Source organism: Helicoverpa zea, unplaced genomic scaffold (genome assembly GCF_022581195.2).
Source record: "Helicoverpa zea isolate HzStark_Cry1AcR unplaced genomic scaffold, ilHelZeax1.1 pri_000116Farrow_1, whole genome shotgun sequence".
Lineage (NCBI taxonomy): Eukaryota > Metazoa > Arthropoda > Insecta > Lepidoptera > Noctuidae > Helicoverpa > Helicoverpa zea.
In genome coordinates, this window is record NW_025899719.1 from 1 (window position 1) to 25,017 (window position 25,017).

The 25,017-nt window shown below is 50.6% G+C and overlaps 7 protein-coding genes across 7 annotated transcripts; 6 read left to right on the forward strand and 1 right to left on the reverse strand.

Moving 5' to 3' along the window:
- Nucleotides 1-36: 36 nt before the first annotated feature.
- On the forward strand, nt 37-1,113 carry LOC124645603 (histone H1-like). The gene has a single exon (XM_047185397.1). It carries the CDS (start codon nt 155-157, stop codon nt 878-880), a length of 726 nt encoding a protein of 241 aa, XP_047041353.1. The 5' UTR covers nt 37-154; the 3' UTR covers nt 881-1,113.
- Nucleotides 1,044-9,627, forward strand: LOC124645606 (histone H2A). The gene is made up of 2 exons (XM_047185399.1): nt 1,044-2,360; nt 8,425-9,627. The coding sequence occupies exon 2, from the start codon at nt 8,509-8,511 to the stop codon at nt 8,881-8,883; it is 375 nt and encodes a 124-aa protein (XP_047041355.1). The 5' UTR covers nt 1,044-2,360; nt 8,425-8,508; the 3' UTR covers nt 8,884-9,627.
- Nucleotides 9,628-10,145: 518 nt separating this feature from the next.
- On the forward strand, nt 10,146-11,029 carry LOC124645607 (histone H2B). The gene has a single exon (XM_047185400.1). The coding sequence runs from the start codon at nt 10,246-10,248 to the stop codon at nt 10,618-10,620; it is 375 nt and encodes a 124-aa protein (XP_047041356.1). The 5' UTR covers nt 10,146-10,245; the 3' UTR covers nt 10,621-11,029.
- Nucleotides 11,030-17,455: 6,426 nt separating this feature from the next.
- Nucleotides 17,456-18,054, forward strand: LOC124645605 (histone H3). Its single transcript, XM_047185398.1, has one exon. It carries the CDS (start codon nt 17,572-17,574, stop codon nt 17,980-17,982), a length of 411 nt encoding a protein of 136 aa, XP_047041354.1. The 5' UTR covers nt 17,456-17,571; the 3' UTR covers nt 17,983-18,054.
- A 617-nt stretch (nt 18,055-18,671) lies between these two features.
- LOC124645608 (histone H4) lies at nt 18,672-19,460 on the forward strand. The gene has a single exon (XM_047185402.1). It carries the CDS (start codon nt 18,947-18,949, stop codon nt 19,256-19,258), a length of 312 nt encoding a protein of 103 aa, XP_047041358.1. The 5' UTR covers nt 18,672-18,946; the 3' UTR covers nt 19,259-19,460.
- Nucleotides 19,461-20,651: 1,191 nt separating this feature from the next.
- LOC124645602 (histone H1-like) lies at nt 20,652-22,065 on the forward strand. The gene has a single exon (XM_047185396.1). The coding sequence runs from the start codon at nt 21,107-21,109 to the stop codon at nt 21,830-21,832; it is 726 nt and encodes a 241-aa protein (XP_047041352.1). The 5' UTR covers nt 20,652-21,106; the 3' UTR covers nt 21,833-22,065.
- A 2,267-nt stretch (nt 22,066-24,332) lies between these two features.
- On the reverse strand, nt 24,333-24,884 carry LOC124645601 (basic proline-rich protein-like). The gene has a single exon (XM_047185395.1). The coding sequence runs from the start codon at nt 24,882-24,884 to the stop codon at nt 24,333-24,335; it is 552 nt and encodes a 183-aa protein (XP_047041351.1).
- Nucleotides 24,885-25,017: the final 133 nt, after the last annotated feature.

Genomic DNA, 25,017 nt, shown 5'->3' on the forward strand with positions numbered 1-25,017 from the left:
TCGTCGTTCGGCGTACGCGTTCGAAATTTGAAAAACCTATAAGTGGCGACATCTAAGTCTCTCACTAAACTACTACCCAAGTAACTTGTTGTGTATTACACTTACTATATAGTTCGTGTGTACGTGTTGGTGTTGATCTCGTGCGTTGTAAACAATGGCAGACACAGCAGTCGCAACCGAAGCTCCGGCTCCAGCTACACCGGCGAAGAAGCAGGCGAGGCAGGCTGGCGGTGCGAAGAAGCCGAAGGCGAAGCCCACCCATCCTAAAACATCTGAGATGGTAAACAGCGCTATCAAGGAGATGAAGGAGCGCAGCGGATCTTCGCTGCAGGCGATCAAGAAGTACATCGCCGCTCAGTACAAGGTAGACGCTGAGAAACTAGCTCCGTTCATAAGGAAATACCTGAAGAGCGCCGTCGAGTCTGGCGCTTTGATCCAGACCAAGGGCAAGGGAGCGTCCGGTTCTTTCAAGCTCGAATCGAAATCTGCCGCCGCCAAGAAACCAGCGGGCGCTGCGCCCAAGAAGGCCGCGGCCTCCGCAGCCACGAAGACCAAGAAGGCTACCGCTTCAGCTGCCGGAGCCAAGAGCAAGAAGGCCGCGGCCGCTGCTGCATCTGCGTCCGCCGCATCGGCTTCGCCCTCCAAGGCGAAGTCGTCCGCCGGCGCTGCCGCTAAGGACAAGAAGGCCGCCGCCGCTAAGAAGAAACCGGCGCCCAAGAAGGCCGCCGCTCCGGCCAAGGCCAAGGGAGGCGCCGCACCTAAGGCTAAGAAGACCGCGAAGCCGCCTACAAAGAAACCTAAGGCACCCAAGCCGAAGAAGGCCGCCGCCACCCCTAAATCGAAGCCGGCAGCCAAGAAAGCGTCCGCAGCCAAGAAGTAAACATCTGACGCGCGGCGTTCCCGGTTTACCGGCGACGCGAAACGCGGCGACGGAAGCGGCAGCCGGCGCGGACGTTGCGCCGGCTCGGTTCGGGCTCGGCTCGGCTCGGCCCGGCTCAGCACGTCCATCCACAACATCCGTGCAGCGCGCTGTCAATGTGATGTGATGTGTGTGTGTGTGACGGTGGCAAGTGTGCGCTTGTGTAGTGGAACTAAACACCATCCACCCACCTTGTGTACCTACTACACCACATCGCTCGGATCGTGGTCGACGTCGACGTCGCCCGCCGTGAACCGTGCGCGCTCCTCACAGCCAAGCTAGCCTGCATCGCTTACGTTCGAAGCGTACATCGTCGTCCTCGGGAAGTAGGGCGCTGCGCGCTCGCTCACAGTGTCTCGAGTCTCTGTCAACAACAACAACAACAAATGAAGAAAATCAAACGGCGGCAACAAGATGCTCAGCGGGAGTGTACGCGCTCTCAAACGCGGCGCTCGTAGAGCGCTTCAAAAAAACAGCCCTTTTCAGGGCTAACAATACTATCATGAATATTATTCGTTTCTCATATAAACAGACAAGTCAAAAACGTATCAAATAACTAGGTGCCTACCTAACTAACCATTAAACACGCACGACGCACACACATTAGATATATAATTATCAAGAAAATCTTTATTGCGAACTAAGTATGTAGGTACAAAAGATCTTATATATTGAAAAAGACAAGTACATATAAATGTGTATTAAGCATATAGTTTGACATAAGGTTCCTATGTTACCTACTTACAAAACAATACATAACTTAAATACAACTCACTAGAATTACGTACCTACAAAAACACATACATAATGTAATAAGTAAATAATTATTTACTTATATATACATATATAATTTTACTACGCTAGGGCTAGGTTGTTTGTTATGTGTGTTACACTTGCATACCTGATCGGAAAGAAAAACACTTTCACAACACTTGTTTACATAAACACTGTGAAATACACGACACAATAATGATCGAAGCGTACGAATAATTAATCAAAACAATATAAATCAATCTAATCCCGTCAAAAACAGAGAACAACAAAGTGAAAAAGCGCGCGCTTCATTCGAATCTGACAGTACTGCCTCCGTTTTCCGCGCGAAATGCAAAAGAAAGCCTAAGGACAAAGACAATTTGAAAAAATATATATATTTTTTTTTTTATGTTATACATGTATGTAGTGTAGGTATGTGGTGTTTGGCTCCTTTTTTTTTTTTTTTTTTTTTTTTTTTTCTTTTCTGTTTGATAGTGGCATCTCGCAGCTCAGCCTAGGAATAGAATTATTTTCGTTTGTTTTATTATTATTTTTTTATTTTTTGTCCACGTGATCGCGCTTGCGCGTTTTGCGAGTTACACTCGCCCGTTCGTCGCTACATACCCCTCCCACTTAGTGAGACGCGCCGGTCGAGTATATAAATGCCGCGGACGCCCGGATTTAAAAAGTAAACTCACTAGCACCCTACACAAATACAAACCGCGTTCGTACAAACCTCGCCGCCGAGGTCCGCCGCGACGTCCCGATCTCTGTCCTCCCGACCCTTGCTCATCGAGCCAGCCCGCGAGCTGAGCCAGTAGCTTTAAATTCCCCATTTAATAATAATGATCATATGATCCAGCCTGTCCCTTTGCTGCCTCCCCAGCGACGCCCTAAGCCGAGGTCCGACCCCACAGGGGGTACCCTTAGCGCAGTCGCTTAGTTTATAAGTTGTTTTACGCCCCTGGCTGGAGGCCTTAAAATCTAGGCATCCACAGGGAAAAGTCCGGTTAAGCAGTACACGGCCTCCTAGGCTGAACTGCGAGATGCCAACCAAAAAAAAAAAAAAAAAAACGGATTTAAAACGACTCCACTTCTGACTCTCGTCGTGTACGGACGTGTCGCTCTGCGCTCGCCCGTTTACGACTTTTGTCTTTGTTACGCCCGACGTAACGCTCACCGTAGTCGCTCTGCCGACTACAAATATATCAATCTAAAGCTGCTTTTTTCAAAGCGGCGGACGATTATCCTGTTTCTAAAACGTTTGTGTCAAGTAAATTCAGTTGACCCCTTCTGGGTAAAAGCCACAGTTTCGTGGTTCTCGGTTGAAACCATACGGTGCCAACGAAGCCGAGAGGGTGTTGACCCAATCACACCCGCCGAACCCCTTCAGGGCAAGGCAGTCAATTGGACGGGAGCTCGGATTTCGGCCTTGGGGGATCTCCTAGTCGTGCCTTGCATCTGGTTTGCTTTCACAGCTACACACCTGGTGTCGGTTGGGTATCTCTATACCCTTCGCACTAGACTGGCTAGGGCCCGTTCGCACAATAAGACTGGCGAACGGTTTACAAGCTTAGGGCTCACCAATAGGTACTCACCTCCCTGCCTATACCCGGCAGGGAGGGTTACACATCCCCGGGCCCATCCACCCGGGGAGATAGGAGATAGGTCTTAGGTTTTTATAATTAGGCCCCCATCTCTTTTAGCTCGGTAGCCCTCTTCCCTCACGGGAAAATGACTACCGAAGTCTATAAATTCTTCTTCGAGGTCCTCCTCAAGGACCAAGACATTGTCGCCAAATATGGCGACATGATCAACAACCTTGATATCAAGGACCCGCGCCTAGCGCGCTATTGTATTATCACCGATAACGGCTCAACAAAGGAGGCCGGCGCAGCTGTGTCGCGCCCCATTGTTGAGCCTATAATCGTCTCTTCGGGGAAAACCGCCGCATTAGCGGAAACGGTAATCCCCAATACAATGGTCGATGCCCAGCTGCACTCGACCATTGTTCCTAATCCCATTGTCTCACAGACAATGGAAATAACTCAGGCGAGTGCACCTGCGTCAAACGTCGACGCCGAATGCATGGACACCTCGTCCTCCCGCTCTGCCTCACCCGTCCCAGAGGATGCTCAACCCTCCGAGCCCTCTGACTCCTCTTCCTCCGACGAAGACTTCACCGCCGTACTGGGAGGTAAGAGGAAAAAGAACAAAAACAACGACAAGGCGCGCAAGACCATCGCCCTTGCCGCATCTCCTCTCCCTAGCCCGCCCGCTGTGTCTACAGCATCCCCCGCCCCGTCACCCACGACCTCGCAGGTCGCTTCCTCCCAAGGTGCCGCTAAGCCCAAAAGCGCACCAAAAAGCAAACCACCGCCGCCTGTATACTTACAGGACAAGGCAAAATGGACCGAAGTGTCCAAGCTGTGTGTTGATCGTAAGATCAACTACAGATCGGCCTCCAATACCGGCAACGGTATAAAAATCGTCCTCCCTACGTCAGACGACTATAGGGAGATAACTAAAGCGCTAAGAGCGAGGAACATTTCGTTCCACACATACTCCCTCCCCGAGGAAAAACCTCTCCGGGTCGTCATTACCCGTATTCCGAAGGAAATCCCTTCGGATGACATTTTAAGTGACCTTAAGTCACAAAACATCCCTGCGACGCAAGTCCATAGGATGCACCGCGCCCGCAGCGGCCACGCCTTCGACATGGTGCTCGTAGTATGCGAGCCGTGTCCTTCTAAAATCCACCCGATTTTTAACATCAAATCGGTGTGTAATTTAACCGGCATCTCAATCGAGAAGCCAAATAGATCTGGCATTGTATCCCAATGCCACCGTTGCCAACTGTGGGGTCACTCACAGCGCAACTGTTTCGCCCAGCCTAGGTGCGTGAAATGCCTAGGCCAACACGGCACCTCCGACTGCCCGCGACCCAAGGACCGCACTCTGTGCACCGAGCCTCCGAGCTGTGTACTCTGCGGCGCCTCAGGTCATCCCGCCAACTACCGCGGCTGCCCAAAGGCCCCAAAAACGTCTCCCAAGCTGGCCAAGCGTGCAAACGCCCGCCAGCTAAGGGAAAGCCCATCAGCGAGGCTACCTACCGCTCAACTTCCCGAGCGTCTCAGCCCACAACGGCCCTCCCCATGGAACCCTCTCAACCATCAGAGAGCCTTTCCAACCCCGAGGCCAACTCAGCACCAGCCAACTCCCGCCCCGGTGAATAATCCCACCGCGGCGCCCGCGAGCTTACCTCGCGTCCCTCCCGTCCTTCCCTCCGCGCCCTCCGCGCCCTCCGCGGCTCCTATAGCCGCCAAGCCCGCGCAAGCGCAAGCGATCGCGCCCTCTTCTAGCCCAGTATCAGCGCTCAGTTCTATGAACGTTATACTGAGCACGTTCAGTGTATTCACGAGCGACAGAGCTCAACAACTTTCGAGGGAGATAGTCGCCAGCAATGGCGACCTTATCAAACTCTACTCCGTTATGCAGGAGTATTCAGACGTCGCCCAGGCAGTTCAAAACCTGCCTCACTTTAGGAAATAGAAATGGATAATACATCCAAAATTAAACCCCATTCCCTTAGGCTTGGCTATTATAATGCCAACGGTATTCTCGGCCAACGCGACGAGATTTCCGCCTTCCTACAATCCCATAAGATAGACATTCTTCTCGTACAAGAGACCTTCCTAAAGCCGCGTGTACGCGGCCCTAATATAGCTAACTATAAGTTAATTAGAAATGACAGGATCACACGCCACAAAGGCGGCACGCTTATCTATTATAAAAGATCGCTACATTGTGTAGAGATCACTCCCCCCGACTTAAGCTGCATTGAAGCCTCAATCTGTCGACTAGCCATGTCCCAGCACCAGTCGATCACTCTCGTATCGGCCTACTGCCCTCCCACGTCCTCATCCTTTCAGTCCTACGACCCGATCCTTTTCACGAACGATCTCAGAGCCTTACTAGGCCTGAGCGACTCTGTAATAATAGCAGGCGATCTAAACGCCAAACATCCCGCCTGGAATAGCAACACTACTTCTCCAAGAGGCAGGTTGCTATTCAATCAGTGTGAATCCCTCAACTTCGATGTCATCGCTCCGATGCATCCCACTCACTTTCCTAATATAGTCGACCACCTTCCCGACGTTCTCGATGTAGCGCTCCTCAAGAACGTAAACTTACGTTTACATTCGATCGAGGTACTACACGAGCTCACCTCCGACCACAGACCGGTTCTTGTGGAACTAGCCTCGCGCTCAGGCCCACTCGACCCGGATCGCCCTCCTCCCACCCAGATTGTCACGGACTGGAGAATGCTAAGCGAAAGCTTAAAATCCTCCTCCGCCCAGTTAGAATCAATTCCCGATGAAATCAACTCAGTCGCTGACATGACGGGCGCGATCGGCTCGTTCACCGAGCACGTACAATCCACCGTGGACAAGTGTTCACGTAGAGTTGAAGCGACGAGCTTTCATCGCTTCAAGCTCCCGGATGACGTGCGTGCTCTGGTGACCGAGAAGAACGCGGCTGTCCGTGCCTACAGTACTTTTCCCTGCGACGCTAACAAGTCTCACATGCGTAACTTACAGCGTGCTGTAAAGGAACGCCTTGCTGAGATGCGTCAAACGCGCTGGGACAAGACGCTGAGCGAACTCGAGCCGACTCATCAAGCCTTCTGGCAGCTTCAAAGGAAACTCAAATCCGATGAAGTAGCTTCCACCCCGCCGATCAAACGCCCCGACAATTCCCTCGCCTTCGAGGACGATGAAAAAGCGGAATGTCTGGCCGACAGCCTCGAGGCTCAATGCTCGCCTAGTACCCAACCGGTCGACCCGGCTCACCTACTAAAGGTCGAAGCCGAGGTCGAGCGCAGATCCTCCCTACCACCGCAAGAAGACCCCGACGATCCCTTGCCTCCCGTCACTCCAGACGAAGTGGCAGAGATCATCAAACGTCTCAAACCCCGTAAAGCTCCGGGCCCAGATAGAATAACCAATAAAGTGTTCAAAATCCTACCCGCTTCCCTCGTAATGCTCATGACCGCGATCTTCAATTGCGCCATGACCCATAACCTGTTCCCACAGGCATGGAAAGAGGCAACCGTAATCGGTATTCCCAAACCCGGTAAACCAAAATCAGACCCGTCCAGCTATCGCCCTATCAGTTTACTCAATGTGTTCGGCAAGATCTACGAGATACTTATCTATAAGCGTCTCAAAGATTACGTCGAAGCAAAGAGTCTTATTCCATTAGAACAGTTTGGTTTTCGAACCCATCACTCTTGTGTCCAACAAGTCCACCGCATCGTGGAAGGTGTGAGCCACGGATTCCAACGTGGCCAACTCACCGGTACGATTCTCTTCGATATAGCAAAGGCATTCGACAAAGTCTGGCACAAAGGCTTGATTTACAAGCTTTACCAACTCGGTGTCCCAGACCGTCTCGTCGTCATCTTACGAGACTTTTTGTCGAATCGCACCTTTCGCTATCGCATTGACGGCACTCTTTCTTCGGCCCACCCTATAAAAGCTGGCGTCCCACAAGGCTCGGTACTCTCCCCCATCCTCTTCACGCTATACACTAGCGATATTCCTAAGAACAAGCATGTTCAATTAGCCCTATTCGCCGACGACACGGCAATCTACTGCTCAGGCCGCAGCCCAGCCGCCATAGTGAGACATCTCCAAGCCTATTGCAACACCCTAGGTGTCTGGACTAGGCTATGGAGAATCGAACTCCACCCCGACAAAAGCCAGGCCATACTCTTTTCGAGCCCCCGCCGTAGGCTTCCTCCCGCGCCCCCGTCAGTCACCATGTTTGGTAGGCCGATTCCTTGGAAGGAGCATGCCAAATATCTAGGTGTAATCTTAGACCAGCGCCTCTCATTCGCCGAGCACATACGTAAGGTGCGCTCTAGAGCAGCCTTTGTGTACGGCAGATTGCACTTCTTGCTCAATTCAAAGAGCAAATTATCTCTTAAATGCAAGTTACGCCTCTACGTATCGTGCATACGCCCCGTCATGACGTATGCTTGCCCTGTGTTCGCACAGGCAAGCCATCGCCGCCTTCACAGAATGCAGGCCCTTCAAAACCGTGCTTTACGGAAAATCACAGGAGCTCCCTATTATGTTCGAAATGAGATTCTTCATCTCGACTTAAAAATCCCTACCATCCGCCAGTATATGAAGCGTGCCGCCATACGGTACTTCGAACGCGCTGAGAAACACGATAACTCACTTATCGTGTCAGCCAGTAATTACACTCCCTCCCGCATCAGTAGGATTCGCCGCCCTAGGCATGCCCTTCTAGAACCTGACGATGAGATAACTGTCCTCCAAGAGAGTAGTAAACTCACTAGCACCCTATACAAACACAAACCGCGTTCGTACAAACCTCGCCGCCGAGGTCCGCCGCGACGTCCCGATCTCTGTCCTCCCGACCCTTGCTCATCGAGCCAGCCCGCGAGCTGAGCCAGTAGCTTTAAATTCCCCATTTAATAATAATGATCATATGATCCAGCCTGTCCCTTTGCTGCCTCCCCAGCGACGCCCTAAGCCGAGGTCCGACCCCACAGGGGGTACCCTTAGCGCAGTCGCTTAGTTTATAAGTTGTTTTACGCCCCTGGCTGGAGGCCTTAAATTCTAGGCATCCACAGGGAAAAGTCCGGTTAAGCAGTACACGGCCTCCTAGGCCGAACTGCGAGATGCCATACCAAAAAAAAAAAAAAACGGATTTAAAAATTAGTTGTTCACTCGACTGTCGTCGCGCTCGCACTCAGAGCGTAACTTGGTGATTTTCCGTGATATTCTTAACCAATCTTGACAATGTCCGGTCGTGGTAAAGGTGGCAAGGTTAAGGGGAAGGCAAAGTCCCGGTCCAACCGTGCCGGTCTACAGTTCCCCGTGGGACGTATCCACAGGCTGCTGCGTAACGGTAACTATGCAGAGCGCGTCGGTGCCGGAGCGCCTGTCTACTTGGCCGCCGTGATGGAGTACCTGGCCGCTGAGGTTCTCGAGTTGGCCGGTAACGCGGCCAGAGACAACAAGAAGACCAGGATCATCCCGCGTCATCTGCAACTGGCCATCCGCAACGACGAGGAATTGAACAAGCTCCTATCCGGCGTGACCATCGCTCAGGGTGGTGTGCTGCCTAACATCCAGGCCGTGCTGCTGCCCAAGAAGACCGAGAAGAAGGCTTAAGCGTTGCTTCGATGGGATAATATTGTGTGGTGTATACATGCATGCGCGCATTCATTCGCGCCATGCACTCGTATACCTATTGCAATATTGTATCGCGTCGGACGCGCTGAGCTCGTCGCCCTCGTATGCAACACACATACAAACAAAAGGCCCTTTTCAGGGCCACAATATGATTCGTCGATACATAATCCAATGTTAAAAAAAGACAGTTTCTTTATCAGTGTCGTCTCAAAACGTACAAGTACAACGCTGTAGACTAGGCATATTAATTACGTGTGCTAGGATGTTACTCGTCACTGCGCTGCGCCGTGATAATTCTTAGGTTAGGTACATGTTACATACCTTCATTTGCTGCTGCTGCCGCCGCCGCCGCCGCCGCTGCGTAGCCGCGCGCGCTATCGCCGCGCGGCGCACCACCTCGCTGCAGGCGCGCCGTGCTTTGCCTTTCCACGTTACCTGTACAAATTATGTAAATTCATTTATTTATTTATTTATTTAACAGTTTATGTACACATAAATACAGACAAGAATAAATAATAGATTTGAGAGAATTGTACAAGGGCACAGCTTATCTCACAAGAAATTTCTTCCAGCAGGCCCGTTATGGGAGTGTTAGAATTGAAAAGAGATACAGATAGACTGTGTAAAAAGAAAGAAGATATAACCAATAAATAATCACTAACATTAACTACTTAAATACATATACAAACACACATTCATTGAAATAATAATAAAAACATAAGATAATATGTTTCAATTATTCCTACACATATAACACTGATTTTTATTAATAGCAAGGAAAACCTAGGTACTGTTTGCTGAATAACGTAGGCCTACATAATATGTGTTTGTTACTCATAATCGGTCCAGTTGTTTTTGAGTTTATATATTATTACAAACAAATTTTCATCATTTATATATAGGTAATATTTCCTGTATTATAGATATATATTATCTAATGAATGTATGTATGTATGTATGTATTTAAGTATGTACATTACACAATTGTACATTTATCTGTGAAAATGTATGATGTGTTTAATGCATAATTACTGTATTCATTTTCTACAAGCGAATGTTCTCTACATCTCGTCGTGCAAGCGTCCTCCCCACTCCTCCACTCTCCCTCCCCTCCCGCCCCCCGACCCATTGCCCCACCGCCAGTTTTTCGACGTTGAAAGGGCTACGATTGGTCCGCCGGTTCGTCGATTACGGAGCGGATGCCTTGGTGTTTGCGCCGCCGGCTGCCGCATATATAGAAGTGTTCATATCGCGACGTCGTTTTATATTGCTGTCGAACTCCGTTCCGTCAGCACTATACCCGCTCTCGCTCTCGTCTAGTATTGTGTTTTAACAACAACAATGCCGCCCAAGACAAGTGGTAAAGCCGCCAAGAAATCTGGCAAAGCCCAGAAGAACATCTCCAAAACCGACAAGAAGAAGAAGAAGCACAAGAGGAAGGAGAGCTACGCCATCTACATCTACAAGGTGTTGAAGCAGGTGCACCCCGACACCGGTATCTCCAGCAAGGCCATGTCGATCATGAACTCGTTCGTGAACGACATTTTCGAGCGCATCGCCGCCGAAGCTTCCCGTCTCGCCCACTACAACAAGAGGTCCACCATCACGTCGAGGGAGGTCCAAACTTCCGTCAGGCTCCTGCTGCCCGGTGAGCTCGCCAAGCACGCCGTCAGTGAAGGCACCAAGGCCGTCACCAAGTACACCAGCTCTAAATGAGCGGCCGGCAGCTAGCGAAAGCAGCCGCCGACGCCTCCTCGTGACCGCCGCGTTTGTGGACGACGTCGCCGTGTCGTGTCGTGTCGCCGAGCCAGTGTTTGTTGTTCGCGTGTGTTCCGGGTGTGTGCGCCATGGTGTTTTATGCGAGTGTTGATCGATTGCGTCGTCGTGTGGGTTTACGTATATATATACACATAGGTATCTTACTTACCTATTTATTATGTACGTACGCGCACACGCACGGGCGCTTATCGAGATGCATTTCGATAACCACGCCACCAGACGCCACGAACCGCCGCCACGTCGAAAATCTGGCCACGAGCACGCACGCACCGACTGCACCGCACCGCCGCACCGCCACAGGGGATGGCTGGATAACAAAACAAAAGGCCCTTTTCAGGGCCACAAATGTAATCATGTGAAAGATGATAATTTCACGTTTCTTGAATCAGATGCTCGTCAAAACGTAGTTTATTTACACACAGTATATTACTACTGCCTAATAAATATATAAGAGGTATATTGAGTATATCGCATACACACAAACAAATTTTCGCAGCTAGACATACAACAAAGTATAGGCAATATAACAGATAGGAGTACAGAATAATACTATTATTATAGATACATGATCAATATTGCGATACACAGACACCTAGTACTTACGTATTCCATTGAAAAATGATGTTGCAAATAAATAAATAAATGAATGAAGAGTTTTTACACGGACGGACAAAGTCAAAATTCGATATTAAACAAACGAACGTATATAAATACATAAATAATATACCCTACCTCCCTATAAAACCATACTGCCTGTGTGATACATATTATGTATAGATCTGCACCTATAGCATTATTTTCTTCCTAACGTTACACAGTTATCATAAAATACATACTAACAACAACATAGACGAATAATATAAAAAATATAATACTGTATATATATTATATATACAATAAATAAGTATATAAATAAATCCGAATAGGATAAAAATTATAAAATACAACTTCTTTTTCTTTTTTAACGTTTTGTTGATTTCGGAAATTTTCGCGCCAGACAGAGACAGAGGGCGCTAGTCGCTCGCTCAGTCACCCAGTACAGTACGTACAGTATAAATAGAGGCGACGATCGCTTCTGGATTTGAAAAAGGACTCCACTTCTGACTCTCGTCGTGTACGGACGTGTCGCTCTGCGCTCGCCCGTTTACGACTTTTGTCTTTGTTACGCCCGACGTAACGCTCACCGTAGTCGCTCTGCCGACTACAAATATATCAATCTAAAGCTGCTTTTTTCAAAGCGGCGGACGATTATCCTGTTTCTAAAACGTTTGTGTCAAGTAAATTCAGTTGACCCCTTCTGGGTAAAAGCCACAGTTTCGTGGTTCTCGGTTGAAACCATACGGTGCCAACGAAGCCGAGAGGGTGTTGACCCAATCACACCCGCCGAACCCCTTCAGGGCAAGGCAGTCAATTGGACGGGAGCTCGGATTTCGGCCTTGGGGGATCTCCTAGTCGTGCCTTGCATCTGGTTTGCTTTCACAGCTACACACCTGGTGTCGGTTGGGTATCTCTATACCCTTCGCACTAGACTGGCTAGGGCCCGTTCGCACAATAAGACTGGCGAACGGTTTACAAGCTTAGGGCTCACCAATAGGTACTCACCTCCCTGCCTATACCCGGCAGGGAGGGTTACACATCCCCGGGCCCATCCACCCGGGGAGATAGGAGATAGGTTGTTAGGTTTTTATAATTAGGCCCCCACCTCTTTTAGCTCGGTAGCCCTCTTCCCTCACGGGAAAATGACTACCGAAGTAATTAAGTTCTTCTTTGAGGTCCTCCTCAAGGACCAAGACATCGTCGCCAAATATGGCGACATTATTAGTAACCTTGATATCAAGGACCCGCGCCTAGCGCGCTATTGTGTTATAGATAACGGCTCAACAAAGGAGGCCGGCGCAGCTGTGCCGCGCCCCATTGTCGAGCCTATAATTGTCTCTTCGGGGAAAACCGCCGCATTAGCGGAAACGGTAATCCCCAATACAATGGTCGATGCCCAGCTGCACTCGACCATTGTTTCTAATCCCATTGTCTCACAGACAATGGAAATAACTCAGGCGAGTGCACCTGCGTCAAACGTCGACGCCGAATGCATGGACACCTCGTCCTCCCGCTCTGCCTCACCCGTCCCTGAGGATGCTCAACCCTCCGAGCCCTCTGACTCCTCTTCCTCCGATGAAGACTTCACCGTCGTACTGGGAGGTAAGAGGAAAAAGAACAAAAACAACGACAAGGCGCGCAAGACCATCGCCCTTGCCGCATCTCCTCTCCCTAGCCCGCCCGCTGTGTCTACAGCATCCCCCGCCCCGTCACCCTCGACCTCGCAGGTCGCTTCCTCCCAAGGTGCCGCTAAGCCCAAAAGCGCACCTAAAAGCAAACCTCCGCCGCCTGTATACTTACAGGACAAGGCGAAATGGACCGAAGTGTCCAAGCTGTGTGTTGATCGTAAGATCAACTACAGATCGGCCTCCAATACCGGCAACGGTATCAAAATCGTCCTCCCTACGTCAGACGACTATAGGGAAATAACTAAAGCGCTAAGAGCGAGGAACATTTCGTTCCATACGTACTCCCTCCCTGAGGAAAAACCTCTCCGGGTCGTCATTACCCGTATTCCGAAGGAAATCCCTTCGGATGACATTTTAAGTGACCTTAAGTCACAAAACATCCCTGCGACGCAAGTCCATAGGATGCACCGCGCCCGCAGCGGCCACGCCTTCGACATGGTGCTCGTAGTATGCGAGCCGTGTCCTTCCAAAATCCACCCGATTTTTAACATCAAATCGGTGTGTAATTTAACCGGCATCTCAATCGAGAAGCCAAATAGATCTGGCATTGTATCCCAATGCCACCGTTGCCAACTGTGGGGTCACTCACAGCGCAACTGTTTCGCCCAGCCTAGGTGCGTGAAATGCCTAGGCCAACACGGCACCTCCGACTGCCCGCGACCCAAGGACCGCACTCTGTGCACCGAGCCTCCGAGCTGTGTACTCTGCGGCGCCTCAGGCCATCCCGCCAACTACCGCGGCTGCCCAAAGGCCCCAAAAACGTCTCCCAAGCTGGCCAAGCGTGCAAACGCCCGCCAGCTAAGGGAAAGCCCATCAGCGAGGCTACCTACCGCTCAACTTCCCGAGCGTCTCAGCCCACAACGGCCCTCCCCATGGAACCCTCTCAACCATCAGAGAGCCTTTCCAACCCCGAGGCCAACTCAGCCCCAGCCAACTCCCGCCCCGGTGAATAATTCCACCGCGGCGCCCGCGAGCTTACCTCGCGTCCCTCCCGTCCTTCCCTCCGCGCCCTCCGCGCCCTCCGCGGCTCCTATAGCCGCCAAGCTCGCGCAAGCGCAAGCGCCATCCAAATCCGTCGCGCCCTCTTCTAGCCCAGTATCAGCGCTCAGTTCTATGAACGTTATACTGAGCACGTTCAGTGTATTCACGAGCGACAGAGCTCAACAACTTTCGAGGGAGATAGTCGCCAGCAATGGCGACCTTATCAAACTCTACTCCGTTATGCAGGAGTATTCAGACGTCGCCCAGGCAGTTCAAAACCTGCCTCACTTTAGGAAATAGAAATGGATAATACATCCAAAATTAAACCCCATTCCCTTAGGCTTGGCTATTATAATGCCAACGGTATTCTCGGCCAACGCGACGAGATTTCCGCCTTCCTACAATCCCATAAGATAGACATTCTTCTCGTACAAGAGACCTTCCTAAAGCCGCGTGTACGCGGCCCTAATATAGCTAACTACAAGTTAATTAGAAATGACAGGATCACACGCCACAAAGGCGGCACGCTTATCTATTATAAAAGATCGCTACATTGTGTAGAGATCACTCCCCCCGACTTAAGCTGCATCGAAGCCTCGATCTGTCGACTAGCCATGTCCCAGCACCAGTCGATCACTCTCGTATCGGCCTACTGCCCTCCCACGTCCTCATCCTTTCAGTCCTACGACCCGATCCTTTTCACGAACGATCTCAGAGCCTTACTAGGCCTGAGCGACTCTGTAATAATAGCAGGCGATCTAAACGCCAAACATCCCGCCTGGAATAGCAACACTACCTCTCCAAGAGGCAGGTTGCTATTTAATCAGTGTGAATCCCTCAACTTCGATGTCATCGCTCCGATGCATCCCACTCACTTTCCTAATATAGTCGACCACCTTCCCGACGTTCTCGATGTAGCGCTCCTCAAGAACGTAAACTTACGTTTACATTCGATCGAGGTACTACACGAGCTCACCTCCGACCACAGACCGGTTCTTGTGGAACTAGCCTCGCGCTCAGGCCCACTCGACCCGGATCGCCCTCCTCCCACCCAGATTGTCACGGACTGGAGAATGCTAAGCGAAAGCTTGAAATCCTCCTCCGCCCAGTTAGAATCAATTCCCGATGAAATCAACTCAGTCGCTGACATGACGGGCGCGATCGGCTCGTTCACCGAGCACGTACAATCCACCGTGGACAAGTGTTCACGTAGAGTTGAAGCGACGAGCTTTCATCGCTTCAAGCTCCCGGATGACGTGCGTGCTCTGGTGACCGAGAAGAACGCGGCTGTCCGTGCCTACAGTACTTTTCCCTGCGACGCTAACAAGTCTCACATGCGTAACTTACAGCGTGCTGTAAAGGAACGCCTTGCTGAGATGCGTGAAACGCGCTGGGACAAGACGCTGAGTGAACTCGAGCCGACTCATCAAGCCTTCTGGCAGCTTCAAAGGAAACTCAAATCCGATGAAGTAGCTTCCACCCCGCCGATCAAACGCCCCGACAATTCCATCGCCTTCGAGGACGATGAAAAAGCGGAATGTCTGGCCGACAGCCTCGAGGCTCAATGCTCGCCTAGTACCCAACCGGTCGACCCGGCTCACCTACTAAAGGTCGAAGCCGAGGTCGAGCGCAGATCCTCCCTACCACCGCAAGAAGACCCCGACGATCCCTTGCCACCCGTCACTCCAGACGAAGTGGCAGAGATCATCAAACGTCTCAAACCCCGTAAAGCTCCGGGCCCAGATAGAATAACCAATAAAGTGTTCAAAATCCTACCCGCCTCCCTCGTAATGCTCATGACCGCGATCTTCAATTGCGCCATGACCCATAACCTGTTCCCACAGGCATGGAAAGAGGCAACCGTAATCGGTATTCCCAAACCCGGTAAACCAAAATCAGACCCGTCCAGCTATCGCCCTATCAGTTTACTCAATGTGTTCGGCAAGATCTACGAGATACTTATCTATAAGCGTCTCAAAGATTACGTCGAAGCAAAGAGTCTTATTCCATTAGAACAGTTTGGTTTTCGAACCCATCACTCTTGTGTCCAACAAGTCCACCGCATCGTGGAAGGTGTGAGCCACGGATTCCAACGTGGCCAACTCACCGGCACGATTCTCTTCGACATAGCAAAGGCATTCGACAAAGTCTGGCACAAAGGCTTGATTTACAAGCTTTACCAACTCGGTGTCCCAGACCGTCTCGTCGTCATCTTACGAGACTTTTTGTCGAATCGCACCTTTCGCTATCGCATAGACGGCACTCTTTCTTCGGCCCACCCTATAAAAGCTGGCGTCCCACAAGGCTCGGTACTCTCCCCCATCCTCTTCACGCTATACACTAGCGATATTCCTAAGAACAAGCATGTTCAATTAGCCTTATTCGCCGACGACACGGCAATCTACTGCTCAGGCCGCAGCCCAGCCGCCATAGTGAGACATCTCCAAGCCTATTGCAACACCCTAGGTGTCTGGACTAGGCTATGGAGAATCGAACTCCACCCCGACAAAAGCCAGGCCATACTCTTTTCGAGCCCCCGCCGTAGGCTTCCTCCCGCGCCCCCGTCAGTCACCATGTTTGGTAGGCCGATTCCTTGGAAGGAGCATGCCAAATATCTAGGTGTAATCTTAGACCAGCGCCTCTCATTCGCCGAGCACATACGTAAGGTGCGCTCTAGAGCAGCCTTTGTGTACGGCAGATTGCACTTCTTGCTCAATTCAAAGAGCAAATTATCTCTTAAATCCAAGTTACGCCTCTACGGATCGTGCATACGCCCCGTCATGATGTATGCTTGCCCTGTGTTCGCACAGGCAAGCCATCGCCGCCTTCACAGAATGCAAGCCCTTCAAAACCGTGCCTTACGGAAAATCACAGGAGCTCCCTATTATGTTCGAAATGAGATTCTTCATGTCGACTTAAAAATCCCTACCATCCGCCAGTATATGAAGCGTGCCGCCATACGGTACTTCGAACGCGCTGAGAAACACGATAACTCACTTATCGTGTCAGCCAGTAATTACACTCCCTCCCGCATCAGTAGGATTCGCCGCCCTAGGCATGCCCTTCTAGAACCTGACGATGAGATAACTGTCCTCCAAGAGAGTAGTAAACTCACTAGCACCCTATACAAACACAAACCGCGTTCGTACAAACCTCGCCGCCGAGGTCCGCCGCGACGTCCCGTTCTCTGTCCTCCCGACCCTTGCTCATCGAGCCAGCCCGCGAGCTGAGCCAGTAGCTTTAAATTCCCCATTTAATAATAATGATCATATGATCCAGCCTGTCCCTTTGCTGCCTCCCCAGCGACGCCCTAAGCCGAGGTCCGACCCCACAGGGGGTACCCTTAGCGCAGTCGCTTAGTTTATAAGTTGTTTTACGCCCCTGGCTGGAGGCCTTAAATTCTAGGCATCCACAGGGAAAAGTCCGGTTAAGCAGTACACGGCCTCCTAGGCTGAACTGCGAGATGCCATACCAAAAAAAAAAAAAAAAAAAAAAAAAAAAAACTTCTGGATTTTTATTCTCTCACGCACGTTCGAACCGTAGAGGTCCGCTCGTTCACGATCAGTTTTCTCGTCATTATTGTTGTGTTTGTACAGTCAGTTCGCTGTTGTATTGTCTAATAATGGCACGTACTAAGCAGACCGCTCGCAAATCCACCGGCGGTAAGGCGCCGAGGAAGCAGCTCGCCACCAAGGCGGCGCGCAAGAGCGCACCGGCCACCGGCGGAGTGAAGAAGCCCCATCGCTACAGGCCCGGCACTGTGGCTCTCCGTGAGATCCGTCGTTACCAGAAGAGTACAGAGCTGTTGATCCGCAAGCTGCCTTTCCAGCGTCTCGTGCGTGAAATCGCCCAGGACTTCAAGACCGATCTCCGCTTCCAGAGCTCCGCTGTTATGGCACTTCAGGAGGCCAGCGAGGCTTACCTCGTCGGTCTCTTCGAGGACACCAACTTGTGCGCTATCCACGCCAAGCGTGTCACCATCATGCCAAAGGACATTCAGCTCGCTCGCAGGATCAGAGGCGAACGTGCTTAAGGTGTCCCGCGCTTGATCAACGGTTGACCGGCGGTGCGCGCTCACACTAAAAAGGCCCTTTTCAGGGCCACATATGATTCTGACAGTTGAAAATGTTTCTTTACATCGGACGTGTCTTAAAAACGTAGCAACAACACACATTCATCTTTGTACTAACTAACTAACTAACTAACTAACTAACTAACTAACTATCTATCTATCTACGTACTTACTTACGTACGTACGTACGTAAGTACATACATACATACATACATACATACATACATACATACATACATATACATCCAAAAATAAATAAATAAATAAATACATACATACATACCTACCTACCTACCTACCTACCTACCTACCTACCTACCTACCTTTCATGTAATTTAATTTAATACCTACTATAGTAGCGTCATGACGATGCCCCCGGGATAAGGTTTTGGAAAACACTCTGTATGAATTTATTTTGTCAAAATTTAAGCTGCTTACATTATTATATATATCACAGTCCTATATATATATATATATAAATAGATAGATAGATAGATAGATGGATAAAAAGCATGTAATATATATGTATATATACTTTTTATTTTTATTCTTAAGATATATTTTCATTCATTTATTAGGTTACTATTATCAAAGTTATGATACCCCCTTAATGGATTAATGAATTAATACAGAAAAAAAAAAAAAAAACATACAGGGTGTATAACACCATGTACACCGTGTACTATGTCAATCATAAAAATCATAGATTAAATGCCTAAAATCAACCCATAACGAACGCTTCACCTCTCCCCGCTCACTCCGGATAGAATTCCCCGCCGCCGCCCGCCGAGCTCTCCGTCGCGTCGTGTATAAATAAAGGCCCGGAACACGCGAAGCCGCTAGCCAGTACTCGTGCGGCACTCGATCGTGGTGCTTCGCTGTTCGTTCGTTGTGTTATCGTAAATTCTACAAACTAACCGAGAAGATGACCGGTCGCGGTAAGGGAGGAAAGGGTCTGGGAAAAGGAGGAGCCAAGCGCCACAGGAAGGTACTTCGTGATAACATCCAGGGTATCACGAAGCCCGCCATCCGTCGTCTGGCTCGCAGAGGAGGCGTGAAACGTATCTCCGGTCTGATCTACGAAGAGACTCGCGGTGTCCTCAAAGTGTTCCTCGAGAACGTGATCCGCGACGCGGTCACCTACACCGAGCACGCCAAGAGGAAGACCGTCACCGCCATGGACGTCGTGTACGCTCTGAAACGCCAGGGTCGCACCCTGTACGGTTTCGGAGGTTAGACCGTGTCTATCCGCCGCGGCCTACGTGTCGTCCGTCGACCAGCTATTCTACAGAACCTACACTATGGTGGACGCGGGTGCGTCGTGCGTTCGTGTACTCTCTATGTGTACACAGTAATGTATCGATTCATGCCTCGTTCAACCATACGTAGGTGCATGTAGATATGCGCCACATTAAAAAAAGGCCCTTTTCAGGGCCGCATACGATTCGATATTTTAAATATGTTTCTTTATCCAGAGTTCGTCTAAAAACGTACAACAACATACACACATATTCTTGGTGGGTCCTTAGTAGTAGCCACTAAATAAAAATAACTAAAAACGGTTTTGTTACATTATATACATACCTACATATTATAATATAGAATGTGGACTACTCGCTGTTACCTAGTAGCTACTTAGCTGTTGTGTGGAGAAAGGAAGAAGGGTAAATGAAATTAAAAACCGACATAACGTTGTAAGTATATTATGTGTGTAAGTATAAAATACATAGGTACTTGTACTAAAAGAATAATAAATGTTATATCCTATAGTAGGTAAATAAACTTAAACATAGGTAGGTACATACGTATTCTAGTAATATATTCGAACTACTATATTATACAATGTTTGTACCTCCTAATTCCTATGCTATTGCTATTGTTGTTGTTTTCTAAATTCACTCGTGCCCGCCGCGGCGCCGCACCGCAATCAATCCCGTCCGTAGTCGTCGCTGCTTGCTTGCTTGCTTGCTTGCTTGCTTGCTTGTTTGCTGGCTGGCTGGCTGCACTGCTGCCGTTGCCGTCGCCGCTGCCGCCTCTGCCGCCGCCGCCACAGCTGCTGCCGCTGAAAAATGCCGTCGGAGTATGTTATTCACTAGCGTAGGTATTATCATATTATACAGGTCTGTACATAATAATCAACGTCAAGTAGGTAAATACATCACATCATACCTAGGTGTAGTCTCGATGTTTTCGATTTATTTATGTACTACCGATGCAGGTAATAAATAGAAAATCAATAAATAACAACAAGAACGACGAACCGACGGACTCACGGACCAAGTTGGGAGTTCGCCGTCGTCGCCGTGTCTTCGAATGCGCGGCGTTAGGTAGGTACTCTGTGCGGTGCCTGCGGGAGGACGGTGCAGCGCAGGCTGCTACCCGTCCTGACCTGTCGAAGGGCACTTTTCTCTTTCGATAATAAACAAGAAGAACAAAGCAAAATATATTACCGATTGGTTGCACGTCCTGGACGCGGAGCCTCGAGACCGTCCTTAGCGGACGCGGAGCTCGCCGTGTTTTACGACGCTTCACTTTTAGGTCGATAATGCGTTCGCGTAACTGGCGAATATCGACGGGGTCCTGTTACCACACAAGTTCGATATCCTCCTTGTTGGCGGGTCGACCTCGATCGTCACTCGCTATCACTTTTATAGAGAAAATAACATTTTGAACTGGACCCACTGGTGCCTCGGTAACCAGCCGCCGAAATAAACAACCGCCCCGGTTCCTATTATGCACTATTCGCGTTCGCACAGGCGCCACGACCTCGTCAAGTTCATGTATTATCCTAATCCGATCGCTGTACGCGTCCGCCGCGACGATAAACATTGGAAAAATTTGTTTTATTAGATACGTGTTAGTGAAAACTTTCGAGCCTCCCAAAGAGAAATCCGCCCGCGACACAGAGGCGCTCGTTACGGTAAAGTTTCGTCGTCGTTCGGCGTACGCGTTCGAAATTTGAAAAACCTATAAGTGGCGACATCTAAGTCTCTCACTAAACTACTACCCAAGTAACTTGTTGTGTATTACACTTACTATATAGTTCGTGTGTACGTGTTGGTGTTGATCTCGTGCGTTGTAAACAATGGCAGACACAGCAGTCGCAACCGAAGCTCCGGCTCCAGCTACACCGGCGAAGAAGCAGGCGAGGCAGGCTGGCGGTGCGAAGAAGCCGAAGGCGAAGCCCACCCATCCTAAAACATCTGAGATGGTAAACAGCGCTATCAAGGAGATGAAGGAGCGCAGCGGATCTTCGCTGCAGGCGATCAAGAAGTACATCGCCGCTCAGTACAAGGTAGACGCTGAGAAACTAGCTCCGTTCATAAGGAAATACCTGAAGAGCGCCGTCGAGTCTGGCGCTTTGATCCAGACCAAGGGCAAGGGAGCGTCCGGTTCTTTCAAGCTCGAATCGAAATCTGCCGCCGCCAAGAAACCAGCGGGCGCTGCGCCCAAGAAGGCCGCGGCCTCCGCAGCCACGAAGACCAAGAAGGCTACCGCTTCAGCTGCCGGAGCCAAGAGCAAGAAGGCCGCGGCCGCTGCTGCATCTGCGTCCGCCGCATCGGCTTCGCCCTCCAAGGCGAAGTCGTCCGCCGGCGCTGCCGCTAAGGACAAGAAGGCCGCCGCCGCTAAGAAGAAACCGGCGCCCAAGAAGGCCGCCGCTCCGGCCAAGGCCAAGGGAGGCGCCGCACCTAAGGCTAAGAAGACCGCGAAGCCGCCTACAAAGAAACCTAAGGCACCCAAGCCGAAGAAGGCCGCCGCCACCCCTAAATCGAAGCCGGCAGCCAAGAAAGCGTCCGCAGCCAAGAAGTAAACATCTGACGCGCGGCGTTCCCGGTTTACCGGCGACGCGAAACGCGGCGACGGAAGCGGCAGCCGGCGCGGACGTTGCGCCGGCTCGGTTCGGGCTCGGCTCGGCTCGGCCCGGCTCAGCACGTCCATCCACAACATCCGTGCAGCGCGCTGTCAATGTGATGTGATGTGTGTGTGTGTGACGGTGGCAAGTGTGCGCTTGTGTAGTGGAACTAAACACCATCCACCCACCTTGTGTACCTACTACACCACATCGCTCGGATCGTGGTCGACGTCGACGTCGCCCGCCGTGAACCGTGCGCGCTCCTCACAGCCAAGCTAGCCTGCATCGCTTACGTTCGAAGCGTACATCGTCGTCCTCGGGAAGTAGGGCGCTGCGCGCTCGCTCACAGTGTCTCGAGTCTCTGTCAACAACAACAACAACAAATGAAGAAAATCAAACGGCGGCAACAAGATGCTCAGCGGGAGTGTACGCGCTCTCAAACGCGGCGCTCGTAGAGCGCTTCAAAAAAACAGCCGTACGTACGTACGTAAGTACATACATACATACATACATACATACATACATACATACATACATATACATCCAAAAATAAATAAATAAATAAATACATACATACATACCTACCTACCTACCTACCTACCTACCTACCTACCTACCTACCTACCTTTCATGTAATTTAATTTAATACCTACTATAGTAGCGTCATGACGATGCCCCCGGGATAAGGTTTTGGAAAACACTCTGTATGAATTTATTTTGTCAAAATTTAAGCTGCTTACATTATTATATATATCACAGTCCTATATATATATATATATAAATAGATAGATAGATAGATAGATGGATAAAAAGCATGTAATATATATGTATATATACTTTTTATTTTTATTCTTAAGATATATTTTCATTCATTTATTAGGTTACTATTATCAAAGTTATGATACCCCCTTAATGGATTAATGAATTAATACAGAAAAAAAAAAAAAAAACATACAGGGTGTATAACACCATGTACACCGTGTACTATGTCAATCATAAAAATCATAGATTAAATGCCTAAAATCAACCCATAACGAACGCTTCACCTCTCCCCGCTCACTCCGGATAGAATTCCCCGCCGCCGCCCGCCGAGCTCTCCGTCGCGTCGTGTATAAATAAAGGCCCGGAACACGCGAAGCCGCTGGTGATTCCACTTCTGACTCTCGTCGTGTACGGACGTGTCGCTCTGCGCTCGCCCGTTTACGACTTTTTGTCTTTGTTACGCCCGACGTAACGCTCACCGTAGTCGCTCTGCCGACTACAAATATATCAATCTAAAGCTGCTTTTTTCAAAGCGGCGGACGATTATCCTGTTTCTAAAACGTTTGTGTCAAGTAAATTCAGTTGACCCCTTCTGGGTAAAAGCCACAGTTTCGTGGTTCTCGGTTGAAACCATACGGTGCCAACGAAGCCGAGAGGGTGTTGACCCAATCACACCCGCCGAACCCCTTCAGGGCAAGGCAGTCAATTGGACGGGAGCTCGGATTTCGGCCTTGGGGGATCTCCTAGTCGTGCCTTGCATCTGGTTTGCTTTCACAGCTACACACCTGGTGTCGGTTGGGTATCTCTATACCCTTCGCACTAGACTGGCTAGGGCCCGTTCGCACAATAAGACTGGCGAACGGTTTACAAGCTTAGGGATCACCAATAGGTACTCACCTCCCTGCCTATACCCGGCAGGGAGGGTTACACATCCCCGGGCCCATCCACCCGGGGAGATAGGAAATAGGTCTTAGGTTTTTATAATTAGGCCCCCATCTCTTTTAGCTCGGTAGCCCTCTTCCCTCACGGGAAAATGACTACCGAAGTCTATAAATTCTTCTTCGAGGTCCTCCTCAAGGACCAAGACATTGTCGCCAAATATGGCGACATGATCAACAACCTTGATATCAAGGACCCGCGCCTAGCGCGCTATTGTATTATCACCGATAACGGCTCAACAAAGGAGGCCGGCGCATCTGTGTCGCGCCCCATTGTTGAGCCTATAATCGTCTCTTCGGGGAAAACCACCGCATTAGCGGAAACGGTAATCCCCAATACAATGGTCGATGCCCAGCTGCACTCGACCATTGTTCCTAATCCCATTGTCTCACAGACAATGGAAATAACTCAGGTTAAGGAACTCCTTGGAAAGAGCAAGCCAAATATCTAGGAGTAATCCTAGATAAACATCTCACGTTCGCTCCACACATCAAAGCGGCCCGCGGCAGAGCCGCCTTCGCTATGAGCCGCCTCTACTTCCTGACCAATGCGTCAAGTAAGTTAGCTCTTAAAGCTAAACTGCGCCTGTACACAGGTGTGATCCGTCCCATCATGACGTATGCGGGAGCCATCTTTGCCCACGCAAAACCCCGCTTCATCCACAGAATGCAGACCCTGCAGAACAAGTATTTCCGTAGAATAACCGGAGCGCCCTTCTACGTTCGTAACGAAATGTTACACGTCGATCTTAAAGTGCCTACCGTGCGGCGGGGCGCGCGGGGGGTGCTGCTGAGCACACAGCTTGCCCACCGACTCGCGCACTAGTCACACTCGCGGCGGGGCGCGTGGCGGAGCGCGCGGGCGGCGCGTCGGAACGCGGCGGCACTGCGTCCGAGGGCGCGGGGCGCGCGGGGGACGTGACGGCACTCGCGGGCTGCGTATCCGGACGCGCTTGTTTCGCGGCGGAGGGGCGAGGTTGCGGTGGGGGGGCGCGCACTTGCTGCGCTCGACCCACTGTTGCTGGTCCCGGGGGGTGCGATGGCACCGGGCGAAAGTTTGTAGGGCGTTTGGGGACGCTGTGTCTCGCGGCGGTATTCGCTCCACTGCTGGTACTGCCACTGCCAGCAGGGTGGGCGATGTCGCCGCGGGTGCTTGGTCCTCTTCTCACCTCAGCGGGCCGCTGCGGCGCGTCGTGCGACTCGCCACCGAGATCCGGCAGCGATGTCGTTCTGTGCGCTAGCGGTCGCGCGGGGGGGGAGGGGGAGCGCGGGGGGTCGCGACCTGAGCCGCGAACTCCCGGCTTCGGCATGTTGGATCTTCTGCTGCTGGGGCGTTCGCCTCCGCGACCATCGGTGCTCCAGCAGAGCACTGGATGGCGATGGTGGCGCCTCCCGGCACTTCGGCACCTGCGGACAAATGCCGAAATGAGTCCGGGGATAAGG